The 13,447-nt window shown below is 37.2% G+C and overlaps 1 gene segment (V, D, J or C); it reads left to right on the top strand.

Moving 5' to 3' along the window:
• Positions 1-12,526: 12,526 nt before the first annotated feature.
• LOC133255153 (T cell receptor delta variable 1-like) lies at positions 12,527-13,447 on the top strand. The segment is given in 2 exon segments: positions 12,527-12,745; positions 12,969-13,447. Coding segments are annotated over 2 exon segments (528 nt in total).

Below are 13,447 nucleotides of genomic sequence, written 5' to 3'. Positions count from 1 at the left end.
GTCTTTCACCTCATTGGTTAAATTTGTTCCTAGATACTTTTGATTTTTTTAAATTCAACTAGAAGTTGGATTGTATTCTTAAATTCTCTTTCTGATAGCTACTATTAGTGTATAGAAATGCAACAGATTTCTGTATATTAACCTTGTATCCTGCAACTTGTAATTAACTTTGTTGATTGTTTTTATTAGTTTTTTTAGCATCTTTACAATTTTCTGTATGGAGTAGCATGCTGTCTGTAATTAGAGACAGTTTACCTCTTTCTTTACAACTTGGATGCCAATTATTTCTTTTTCCTTTCTGGTTACTAAGGCTAGGACTTCCAGTACTATGTTAAATAGAAATGGTGAGAGTTGCATCCTTGTCTTGTTACTGATCTTAGAGAAAAAGATTTAGTTTTTCACCATTTAGTATGATGTCAGCTGTAGATTTGTAACAAATTATCTTTATTATTTTGAGTCATGCTCTCTTTATACCAAATATGTTGACAGTTTTTATCATGAATGTTAAATCTTGTCAAAATCTTTGTCTGCATCTATTGACATAGTCCGGAGAAGGCAATGGCATCCCACTCCAGTACTCTTGCTTGGAAAATCCCATGGAGGGAGGAGCCTGGTAGGCTGCAGTCCATCAGGTCGCTAAGAGTCGGACACGACTGAGTGACTTCACTTTCACCTTTCACTTTCATGCATTAGAGAAGGAAATGGCAATCCACGTGTAATTTTAATCCTTTATTCTGTTAACATGGTATATCATCTTGCTTGATTTGTGGATTGTGAACCATCCTTGCACACCTGAAATAAATCTCTCTTGATCATGATGCATGATTCTTTTCATGTTTTGTTGAATTTAGTTTGCTACTATTTTGTTAAGAATTCTTTTGTCTATATTCATCAGCAATATTGGCCTGAATTTTCTCTTTTGTAGAATCTTTGTCTGGTTTTGGTATCAGGATATTGTAGGCCTCAGTGAATGAGATTGATAGCATTTCTTCATCTTTGATTTTTATGAATAATTTATAAAGTGTGGGTACTAATTTTCTTTTTTAATATTCAGTTGAATTTCTTTTTGAAGCATATTGCCCTGGATTTCTGTTTCTCAGGAGTTTTCTGATTACAGGTTCAACTTCAATACTAGTAATTGGTCTGTTCAAGTTTTCTTTCTCTTTCACATTCAGTCTTGGAAGACTGTGTGTGTTCAGAAATTGATCTGTTTCTTTTACAGTCATATTTTTAGATTCCAGGAATTTGGACTTGAATAACTTTGGGAGTCCTTATTCAGGCCACCACATTTATTACAGCAACTCTGTATATCCATTTTCCACCACTCTGGCACTTGCTGTTGTCTGCTTGTTTATTTGCCTAGTGACTTGACTATGTGAGTTAAGTTCATTTTTCCCACATTGTGCAGCCTATGATGTTGTTCCTCAAAGGATATAGTCTTGGGTACTTTCTTAGACATCCTGATGCGGTAGTGGTTTAGCAAGGCTCTTTGACAGTCTTTTCCTCTAACTACTATGTTAAACTATTTGCTCCTGTTTGTCTTACACCTAGGCAATAGATTCCATTAATTGCTGGCTGATTTTTTTCAACAATGCTATAAATGCATAAATTGTTCCCAGGTCTCATCTAATTAAATCAAGCCTGTTTGCACAGTCTTTGAAACTTTTCTTTGAGGTCTTCTGATCAGAGAGGACTTTTCCTAGCTATCCCCTTTCCTGTATGTTCTGTTAAGATTTTTAGTAGTTGTCTATGAATTAACTTGCTGCTCTCAATGAGTTGCCAGCCTCTTCTTAATTGTCTACAACAAAAATCTCCATTGTTTTCAACACACCCTTAAACTCGGGCTTCCCAATGATGGCTTCAATTAAAATCTTCTCAAAAGGAGACCTCTGTTTTTACAGCTGCTTCTCTTCCTGGACACAACACCTGAGCCACTGCTCTGGACCTGTAATAAGGGACAGTTGTCTCCGAGTGACATCCCTGTGTTATGAGAAGCATGATGGAAGGAAGTAGTAGCCTCTTGCCTTCTTGGTTTGCCTTTGCCAGCATGAAATCACCACTCTATGAGCTGGGATGAGAGCAAGAGGACCCAGTATTCTCATCCTACCATGCTGGACATAGAACCTCTGTGCTATAAGTGAGGTGAAAAGTGGCCATAGACTTGTCAGCTTTTCTTGTTTTTAATACAGTTTCTGTAACACAGACCTGGGGGAGGTAAGAAAGGACAGCAGCCAACCCCTCTGTAGGAGATATGATAACCCTATACTGTGAAGTGGAGAGAGAAGGAGCCTTGTGTTCTTGGTTGTATCCATCTTGAGTAGAACTTCCATCATCTTGAGCTGGGGACGGGGAGTGGGTCATGGTACAATTGCCACAGATTCTTTCTGCTATCATGGAGATTTAGTACATTTTATGAATAAATGTGTCTCTATTACCCTTTTTATGTGCTGTATAACCTAAAGACCATGTCCAAAGGCTTTAGTTTCTTAAAAATTATTTTCATCTGTTTTAACTGTTTTGTTGGGGAGAGTATCCATAAATCAACTCACAAAGTCATTCTGGAAGCTACAGCCTTTTATTTATATTATTAGCACAAATAGAATAGGATTAGACAGACTATAATCAAAAGTTGAGCTTTTCTTTGAGATTCATTGGCTTTCTCCATCGACAAAGAAGGCTGTCTTCTTGTCTTTAGCCTAAACCTGATACAAACATAATTCTGCTGTGGATCTCCATATTAACACAATCATGTTTTCTGAGAGTATCAATATTGAAAAATAGGAATATCATATTTTTTCTGAAACTCTAGTTGTACTTAGAGCTATTATCCATAGTATAAAGATTAACAGTCATATCTTCTAAGTTTTGACTCTTCAACAGAAAACATCATTAGTGTTGGTTTTATAATATCTAATATTAGTGTATCAAAGATAACATAATTATGAGAAGTAGTGTAATTTTTCATGAACGAAATTGATGAACAAACTATTTAAATACTCTCTGCCTTAGGTCCTCTGTCTCAGACTCAGACCTCGAGAGGAAGATCCGCCAGGTTCCTCTGCCCATGGGATTTTCCAGGCAAGAATACTGGACTGGGTTGCCATTTCCTCCTCCAGGGGATCTTCCTGACCCAGGGATTGAACTGGAGTCTCTCAGGTCTCCTGCCTTGGCAGGCGGCTTCTTTACCACTAGCACCACCTGGGAAGCCCACTGACTAGGGAAAGAAAGGGAAAAGGCCAAACAAGAGGAAGATTTCAGAGGTTCCTGATGTTCTGTCTGCCTGATTTTGTGGGGAGCGCTAGAGCACATATCAGACTATACTGTACCACTTAGACAAAATAATTGGATAGTCAGAGATATCAGATCAGATCAGATCAGATCAGTCACTCAGTTGCGTCCCACTCTTTGTGACCCCATGAATCGCAGCACGCCAGGCCTCCCTGTCCATCACCAACTCCTGGAGTTCACTGAGACTCATGTCCATCGAGTCAGTGATGCCATCCAGCCATCTCATCCTCTGTCGTCCCCTTCTCCTCCCTCCCCCCAATCCCTCCCAGCATCAGAGTCTTTTCCAATGAGTCAACTCTTCACATGAGGTGGTCGAAGTACTGGAGTTTCAGCTTTAGCATCATTCCTTCCAAAGAAATCCCAGGTCTGAGCTCCTTCAGAACGGACTGGTTATCAGTTGTTACCTAAGCTGCTGGCAGCAAAACCCAAAGAACTTGGGGGCTGAGCACAGATGAAGTTTCTGAGAAAATTTGTGCAAGGTGCCAACAATGTCTAATACAGCCACTGTGACATTTATTCCTGGGAACAGTCCTGCAGGTTTAACTGCTTTTACTATTATTCAAGTCGAATTCGCCAGTGTTCACATTTGTCTTTGAACTTTCCTTGCCTATCCAACAACCCCCGTCTCTTTCTAGCCACGTCTACGCATGTCTTCCCCAGCACTATCTGCTTTAATCTTCACACTGCTCTGCTCCCTAAGGATGAAGAACATTTTTTACTCACAAACCCATGTTTCTCTCCTGACCCTGGGTATTTCCTCCCCAGCCTTTCCCTGAGACCGCTTACTCTTTGACCCTTGATATTGCTTCTCTTATTCACTGTATTTTCCAGAATCATCTTCACCATCCAGAGGTGGTGGGTTGTTTTATTCTCTCTCTGATAAAATATCAGCAGAAATGGTCATGTGATCTTAATGACATCAGAAGCTGAGGGACATCTGTGATACCTATGTGTGTGAAGGAAGAGACAGAGTATTCAGATGTCTTAAATCTGTACAGATTCATAATTTAAAACTCACTTTTTATACTTCAACCCTTATCAAAAGTATTCTGAGCAACCCGAATGTCAGCTTAGGATCCATGATCACCTTGGAAATATTCTATTTGCCTAATTTATATTTTAGGAAAAGTATACATTGAACTTGATTGGTTTTCTATCATTTTTTAAGGTCATGTAAAATGTGGACACATTTGAAAGACTGTGTCAAAACTGAAGTTCCATCATGGCAAAAGGGCTGTATATTTTCTCTGTTTGGATACATGACTTTATCTTGTAACGATATATATTATGCTTCTGTGTATCTTCAATAGACTTTAATTAGTATTTATAATAAAAAAAAGGAAATATCCCTCTGCACACTAATTTGTAACTTCATGGGTGTCTCTCTTTTTCCCATTGTAAAATAATGTAATCTCCATTAACATATCATGCTGTTCTGATATATGTTTTTCTAGGAGATGTTAAGAAAAGGAAGAGGTGGAGAGCAGGAGAGAAATTCTAACCTGCTCTTTACCCATGTGTAAGCAGAGTGTTTCTGATTCCCAATGAAATTAATTTACAGCAATTCTAGCCTCAATATGGGGAATACTTTCTTTGAGAGGGATAGGTTTAAGTGAAAGCACTTGTAAGAGGATGGGGTCTGTTGAAGGCATTAAAGCGGATGTGAACTTAAAGTCAGAGTTCTAGCTGGTTGAGAAGACCAGAAGAGGAATGTGAGTTGTCACTGACCTTTGGTGCCAAGAACAATGGACAAGATTCTGGGAGCATCATTTTTACTTCTGTGGTTTCAATGAGACTTTGGGTTGTGGTGGACGAAAACTAAGATATCTCATTAATTAAGGGGAATGAGAAAATTGGGGAATGGACAAATTCATACAGATAGGAACTTTAAGAAGGAATATTAATCTGTGGACCTAGTGACTTTTTACCTCTTTAAACAGGGTGGGTGGACAAGAGAAGGAAAAAAGTGACCAACAGCAGGTGAAACAGAGCCCTCAATCTTTGATAGTCCAGGAAGGAGAGATTTCCATTCTGAACTGTAGGAGAGGAGAACATTTGACTACTTCTCATGGTGCAGTAAATACCCTGGTAAAGGCTTTGTATTCTTGATAGCCATAGGTTCAGTTATGAATAAAAAGGAAGATGGAAGACTCATTTTTCCTCAGTACGAGTGCCTAACAGCTCTTACCGCACATCACAGTGTCCCAGCCTGCAGACTCAGCCACCTACTTCTGTGCAGCAAGTGCACAGTGCTCCCCAGGCACCTGCAGCCTGTACCCAGATCTACAGCTGAGGCTCCAGACACACCCTGCCATATAGATAAACACACACACACACACACACACTGGTTTGTGCATAAAAAGTCTTAATACATTTAAGAAAACTGAAATTATATAGAATTTATTCTTTGATCAAAATTAGAATTGACTTAGAAAATCAATAGCAAAAAGATATCTTTAGAAACTCCCAAATATTTGGAATTTAGGCATTAAACTTTAAAAAGAATCTACTAAAGAAATAATTAGTGGGCTATAAGAAAATAAAAATCCTTAACAAAATTCTAGCAATCAGAATCCAACAACACATTAAAAAGGTCATAAACCATGACCAAGTGGGCTTTATCCCAGGGATGCAAGGATTCTTCAATATCCGCAAATCAATCAATGTAATACACCACATTAACAAATTGAAAAATAAAAACCATATGATTATCTCAATAGATGCAGAGAAACTCTTTGACAAAATTCAACACCCATTTATGATAAAAACTCTCCAGAAAGCAGGAATAGAAGGAACATACCTCAACACATCATAAAACCTATATATGACAAACCCATAGCAAACATTATCCTCAATGGTGAAAAATTGAAAGCATTTCCTCTAAAGTCAGGAACAAGACAAGGGTGCCCACTTTCACCATTACTATTCAACATAGTTTTGGAAGTTTTGGCCACAGCAATCAGAGCAGAAAAAGAAATAAAAGGAATCCAAATTGGAAAAGAAGAAGTAAAACTCTCACTATTTGCAGATGACATGATCCTCTACATAGAAAACCCTAAAGACTCCACTAGAAAATTACTAGAACTAATCAATGACGATAGTAAAGTTGCAGGATATAAAATCAACACACAGAAATCCCTTGCATTCCTAAACACTAATAATGAGAAAACAGAAAGAGAAATTAAGGAAACAATTCCATTCACCATTGCAACGGAAAGAATAAAATACTTAGGAATATATCTACCTAAAGAGACTAAAGACCTATATATAGAAAACTATAAAACACTGGTGAAAGAAATCAAAGAGGACACTAATAGATGGAGAAATATACCATGTTCATGGATTGGGAGAATCAATATAGTGAAAATGAGTATACTACCCAAAGCAATTTATAGATTCAATGCAATCCCTATCAAACTACCAATGGTATTCTTCACAGAGCTAGAACAAATAATTTCACAATTTGTATGGAAATACAAAAAACCTCGAATAGCCAAAGCGATCTTGAGAAAGAAGAATGGAACTGGAGGAATCAACCTACCTGACTTCAGGCTCTACTACAAAGCCACAGTTATCAAGACAGTATGGTACTGGCACAAAGACAGAAATACAGATCAATGGAACAAAATAGAAAGCCCAGAGATAAATCCACACACATATGGACACCTCATCTTTGACAAAGGAGGCAAGAATATTCAATGGATTAAAGACAATCTCTTTAAAAAGTGGTGCTGGGAAATCTGGTCAACCACTTGTAAAAGAATGAAACTAGAACACTTTCTAACACCATACACAAAAATAAACTCAAAATGGATTAAAGATCTCTACATAAGACCAGAAACTATAAAACTCCTAGAGGAGAACATAGGCAAATCACTCTCTGACATACATCACAGCAGGATCCTCTATGACCCACCACCCAGAATATTGGAAATAAAAGCAAAAACAAACAAAGGGGACCTAATTAACCTTAAAAGCTTCTGCACATCAAAGGAAACTATTAGCAAGGTGAAAAGACAGCCTTCAGAATGGAAGAAAATAATAGCAAATGAAGCAACTGACAAACAACTAATCTCAAAAATATACAAGCAACTCCTACAGTTCAATTCCAGAAAAATAAATGACCCAATCAAAATATGAGCCAAAGAACTAAATTTCTCCAAAGAAGACATACAGATGGCTAACAAACACATGAAAAGATGCTCAACATCACTCATTATCAGAGAAATGCAAATCAAAACCACTATGAAGTACCATTTCACACCAGTCAGAATGGCTGCGATCCAAAAGTCTACAAATAATAAATGCTGGAGAGGGTGTGGAGAAAAGGGAACCCTCTTACACTGTTGGTGGGAATGCAAACTAGTACAGCCACTATGGAGAACAGTGTGGAGATTCCTTAAAAAACTGGAAATAGAACTGCCTTATGATCCAGCAATCCCACTGCTGGGCATACACACTGAGGAAACCAGAAGGGAAAGAGATACATGTACCCCAATGTTCATAGCAGCACTGTTTATAATAGCCAGGACATGGAAGCAACCTAGATGTCCATCATCAGATGAATGGATAAGAAAGCTATGGTACATATACACAATGGAGTATTCCTCAGCCATTAAAAAGAATACATTTGAATCAGTTCTAATGAGGTGGATGAAACTGGAGCCTATTATACAGAGTGAAGTAAGCCAGAAGGAAAAACACCAATACAGTATAATAACGCATATATATGGAATTTAGAAAGATGGTAACAATAACCCTGTGTACGAGACAGCAAAAGAGACACTGATGTATAGAACAGTCTTATGGACTCTATGGGAGAGGGAGAGGGTGGGAAGATTTGGGAGAATGGCATTGAAACATGTAAAATATCATGTATGAAATGAGAAGCCAGTCCAGGTTCAATGCACGATACTGGATGCTTGGGGCTAGTGCACTGGGACAACCCAGAGGGATGGTATGGGGAGGGAGGAGGGAGGAGGATTCAGGATGGGGAACACAGGTATACCTGTGGTGGATTCATTTTGATATCTGGCAAAACTAATACAATTATGTAAAGTTTAAAAATAAAATAAAATTTAAAAAAAGAAAATATTTTGAAAGAAAATATAGTGAGAACACATACATACAAATATTTATGAGATACAGTTAATATTTTACATAAGAGAGATTTATCTTTTTAAATGCTTATACTGCTAAAGAAAAAGGCTGAGAAAACAATTTTGTAAGCTTTCAACAAAAAAAGAAGAAAAATTACAACTAATGTAAACTGAAACAAGAACATAATAAAAAATGTCAAATTGGTAAAATAGAAAGAAAATGATAGAAATAACTATGAGATACCAAGTTAATTTTGTTAAAATGATTAATAAAATATACATTCCTAGGTAAAATTATCATGGTGAAAAAAGAGAAAGCACAAATTATAAATATAAGGAATGAAAAGTTAAGCAATAATACAGATGCTACAGTGTTAGATAGACTCCCGCTAGTGTCCCCCTGAAACTATTACAGCATTAATTGGCTGTACTCCAATATAAAATAAAATGTATAATAAAAAATACAAAAGGATAATAAAATTCATTAACAAGTATATGCTACTGGGTTATTCCAAGGGGAGATGTGAAGAAAGTTGGGAAATCTGAGTTTTTGGCAAAGGTGTAATGACAATTCAATGGAGGAATGATACAAGCAAATGATTTGGGGACAACTGGATATATTCATAGGCAAGTAACTGAAACTTGGCCTAAATCTCACACCTTATACAAAAATTTAAGGAGAATCTCCAAAAGGACCATATCTCCATGTGTGAAATATAAAACAATGAATCTTTTTGAAAAAAAGAAAATCTTCAGGACCAATTTTTAGACAAAATAATTTTTGTCATGACACTGAAATTACAGTCCATAAAAAATAAACTATTTCATCAAAATTAAAAAAGCTTGCTCTGTGAAAGATACCATTAAGAGAATGAAAAAGACAAACCACAGAATGGCAGGAAATATTTTCACAATGTATTTTCATCAAAGGATGGTATTCAGAATACAAGGTACTCTCTAAACTCAGCAGGAAGAAAACAAGCAATCTAACTGAAAAACGAACAAAAGGTTCACCCAGACACTTCATGCAAGAACTTTGTTATTAGGGAAATAAGCATGGAAATAAGCATATAAACAGATGTTCAACATCATTAACCATCAGGGAAATGCAAATTAAAGCCAGAATGAGATACCAGTCCACATCTTGCTTAATGGCTAAAATGAAAAATACTGATGATATCAAGTTGTGGCAATGATGTAGAGAAACTGTATCACTCATACACTGCTGGTGGGAAAATGGTACAGTCATTCTGGAAGACAGTTTAGCAGTTCCATATAAACTTAAATATTCACTCACCTTACAGCTCAGCAATCATACTCCTTTACGAGCATTTATACTTGAGAAATGAAAACCGTGTTCACACAAAAATCTTTACATGAATATTCATGGCAGCTGTGTTTGTGATGGCCAAAAGCTGTAAACCAGCCACATGTTCTTCATTGTGTGAATAGATAAATATGCTGTGGTACACCCATACAATAAAGTATTACTTAAAGATCTATCTCAACTTGAAATAGGGTTAAGTCTCAATAAGCCAGTTTAAGTTGAAAATATCATAAGTAGAAAATGAATATAATAAACACTGTGAATCAGAGTCTAGCCTAGCCTAACCTTAAGGTGTGGTACTGAAAGTGAAAAACAGAAGGACTGTGTGAGTGCAGAATGGTTGTAGTGGATCAGTGGTTTACCCTCACGATCCCAGAGCTGACCGAGAGCTCAGCTTGCTGTTGCTGTTAAGCATCATTAGAGAATGTATACAGCATGTTACCAGCATGGGGAAAGATAAAAATTGAAAATGCAAAGTATGGTTTCTAGTGAATGTATATATACCTTTCTCATAACCATAAAGTCAAAAATCCTAAATTGGTCCATGATAAGCTGGGGACAGTCTGTAGTGATTTAAGAAATATACTATTGATACTGTAATAGCCTAGATGGATCTCAATGGTGAGTGAAAAAAGCATCTCGGAAGACTACATGGTACATGCTTACACACTATATTATTACAATTGCATACATAAAGTATGAGTTTACTTTTACAGCATTCTCAAAAGGACAAAATATATACATCAAAAGATCAGTAGTTTCTAGGGGTTATCATGAGTTGCAGGGGTGGAGATAGTATGAAAATCGTTTTCTCTAGAGATGGAGCAATTCTGTATTATGATTTTTATACTGGTACAAAAGCATACACCTGTGATAGTTTCATAGAGCTATGCATAAAAAAGTGCATATAAAACTGATGTATCAGATTATCATTTATATTTTAAAAATATTTAATCAATATTAATTTTTTGGTATATATAATGTATATAATTGTTATATATAAATATATATGCTACACATACAATATCATGCTGCTGCCCAGGCTGCTGTGAGCACTCATGATCTCTTCTTTTAAGATACCAGCAAACCAAGGCATAAGCTGCCTGACAGCACTCAGGTGAAATGGGACAGGGGAGAAGATGTCTCAACTAAATATACACTCTCCTCCATGTACCAGTCATTAACGACACCACTCAAGGAACTTAAAACCAAGGAATTGACACTGTTTTAAAGACCTTGTCTGTACTTTCTTTTCTATTATCTCTGTGCCTTTTATTCTTTTTATTAATTCATCCATTAAAATGATTAAACCAAATGGAAGATTGACAGCTATATTCTAAATGAACGTGTCAGATCAGTTCACTTCAGTCACTCTGTTGTTTCTGACTCTTTGCGACCCAGTGGACTGTAGCATGCCAGGTTTCCCTGTCCATCACCAACTCCCCGAGTTTCCACAAACTCACGTCCATTGAGTTGGTAATGCCATCCAACCATCTCATCCTCTGTCATCCCCATCTCCTCCTGCCTTCAATGAACATGTAACAGTTTACAAACTTCATGCATCACCATCTATGGTGTAGATACAGCTTGTAGGTACTAAGTTTTGTTGGAGTGCATTATAATTCTATGGCACAGAAAGATCCAGCATGCTTATCTAAAGTGTATTTTGCAAGAAGAAAAAATAATAAACAACTAACTAGTGAGACTGAACAATTTGGGCCAGTGGGATAGAAAATGTGACATGAGGACGATTCCAAGACACATGATCTAATAAGTACTATTCTACTTGTGGAGGCAATGAGACTGAATATTCTGATCCTTTTCAAAATCTAATAAATAAGACTTAATATCAGGTTTCAAAAGTATAATTATTTTATTCCTGTCATAAATTCATATAAACACAGTCAATAGAATAGAGCCTTAAAGACAGAAGGACTGATTTTTTTTTTTATCATTTGATGTCAAAATAATTTTACATATTGAAAAAACTAAGTAGAGCCCTAAAACTCAGAAAAAAAAATACATTAAAAATTTTGGATAAGACTACACTTCACCAAGAAGACCAAAGATCTGTGAGTTTTTAAATAAAGTACTTATATTCTGAATGGAGCAATATATATTTAATTGTAGGCTAAATAAATGACTAGTAAGTAGATTACAAGAAGGGTTCATAGCTTATACTAAATTTTATTTTAGATCTGTTCACGTTGCAGCAAATGGGATTATTTTATTCTTTTTTTTTTTTTATAGCTGAATGGCTTCATCATGGGTTTCCCTGGTGGCCTGGTGGTAAAGAATGCATTTGCCAAGCAGGAGACATGGGTTTGATCCCTGGGTCAGGAAGAACCCCTGGAGAAGGAAATGGTTCCCCACTCCAGTATTCTTGCCTGGGAAATCCCATGGACAGAGCAGTCTGGAGGGCTATAGTCCATGGGGTTGAAAAACAGTGGGACGTGGCTTAGCAACTAAACAACAAGGGCAACAATTTCATTACACATATGTTCCACATCTTTATCTACTCCTCTGTTGATGGATATTTCATTTTGCTGTACAGCAGAAGCTAACACAACACTGTAAATCAACTATACTCTAATAAAATGTTTAAAACAAAAAACAAATGCTGTTTTAAATGGGATGGCAAAATTATTGTGTTGAATAATTATCAGTGAATGTCACCTAGTTTGTTCCTCAATTCCCCTCAGCTCAAACCTTTATTACTAATTGCTTTTGTGAAGCCCCCTTTCAGGATCAGGCTAACTTAATTACCAGTGAAAGGAAAATTGACAAAGTAGTTTGTGGTGAGCCAGACTTTTTTCCCATCTGTGCACAGACCACATAGCGTATGCAAATGACAAACCCCACTTCCTGTTTGAAGGAGTCACACAGGACCTGAGGTTATATGTATATGTGCTGCCAGGAGCACAAAGACACTCTCAGCTTGAGGCAAAACTGAGCACATTTGTGCAGGGGAACCCATGCCTCATGCCGCTCTCCAGCCTGCTCTGGGTGTTCCTGGCCTTCACCTTCTCTGGTAGGGAGCTTCCAAATGTGGGTGCGAGTGTTCAGGGTGAAAGGCCTGCACACAGGTGCGTGGTGCTTCACAGGGCCTTGGGGAAGAAAGGAGGACTGGGGAAAAGCAAGCATCTTAGGATTTCAGTTTGTTTTGGGAGGGGGGAGGTGGTGGTCCTAAATGAGTCTAATCCCTACACTGTTTTATTCACTGTTTCATCTATGTTTTCTGATTTTCCCCACAGGATCCAGTGTAGCCCAGAAAGTTATTCAAGACCAAGCAGACATATCCAGTCAAGTTGGGGAGTCAGTTACCCTGAACTGTCATTATGAAACAAGTCGGAGCAACAACATTTTACAAGTTGTTATTGTAACAACAAGTTACAACATTTTTTGGTTCAAGCAACTTCCCAGTGGAAAGGTGATTTTCCTTACAAGGGATGGCCACTACTCTATAAATTTTGAGAGATCACGTAAATCATCCAGCCTCATTATTTCAAACTTACAATTGGAAGATTCTGCAAAGTACTTCTGTGCTCTCTGGGAACTCAAAGTGCTTGAAGTAATAGGAAAAGCTGAACAAAAAACCCCCAAGCTTGATAAGAGAAAGCCTCTCTGCTGTAGGACCCTAGCTGAAATACACACCTGGATCTCCCAGACAATAAATAGTGGTCCTGTGGTTGCTTCATTTGTGGTCTGGATCAGAAGATTTAATTCTAAATAA

The sequence above is a fragment of the Bos javanicus genome, chromosome 10 (genome assembly GCF_032452875.1).
Source record: "Bos javanicus breed banteng chromosome 10, ARS-OSU_banteng_1.0, whole genome shotgun sequence".
In the NCBI taxonomy this organism is placed as follows: Eukaryota; Metazoa; Chordata; class Mammalia; order Artiodactyla; family Bovidae; genus Bos; species Bos javanicus.
The sequence above is the reverse complement of the archived record's forward strand: the minus strand, read 5'-3'. Positions and strand labels throughout refer to the sequence as shown.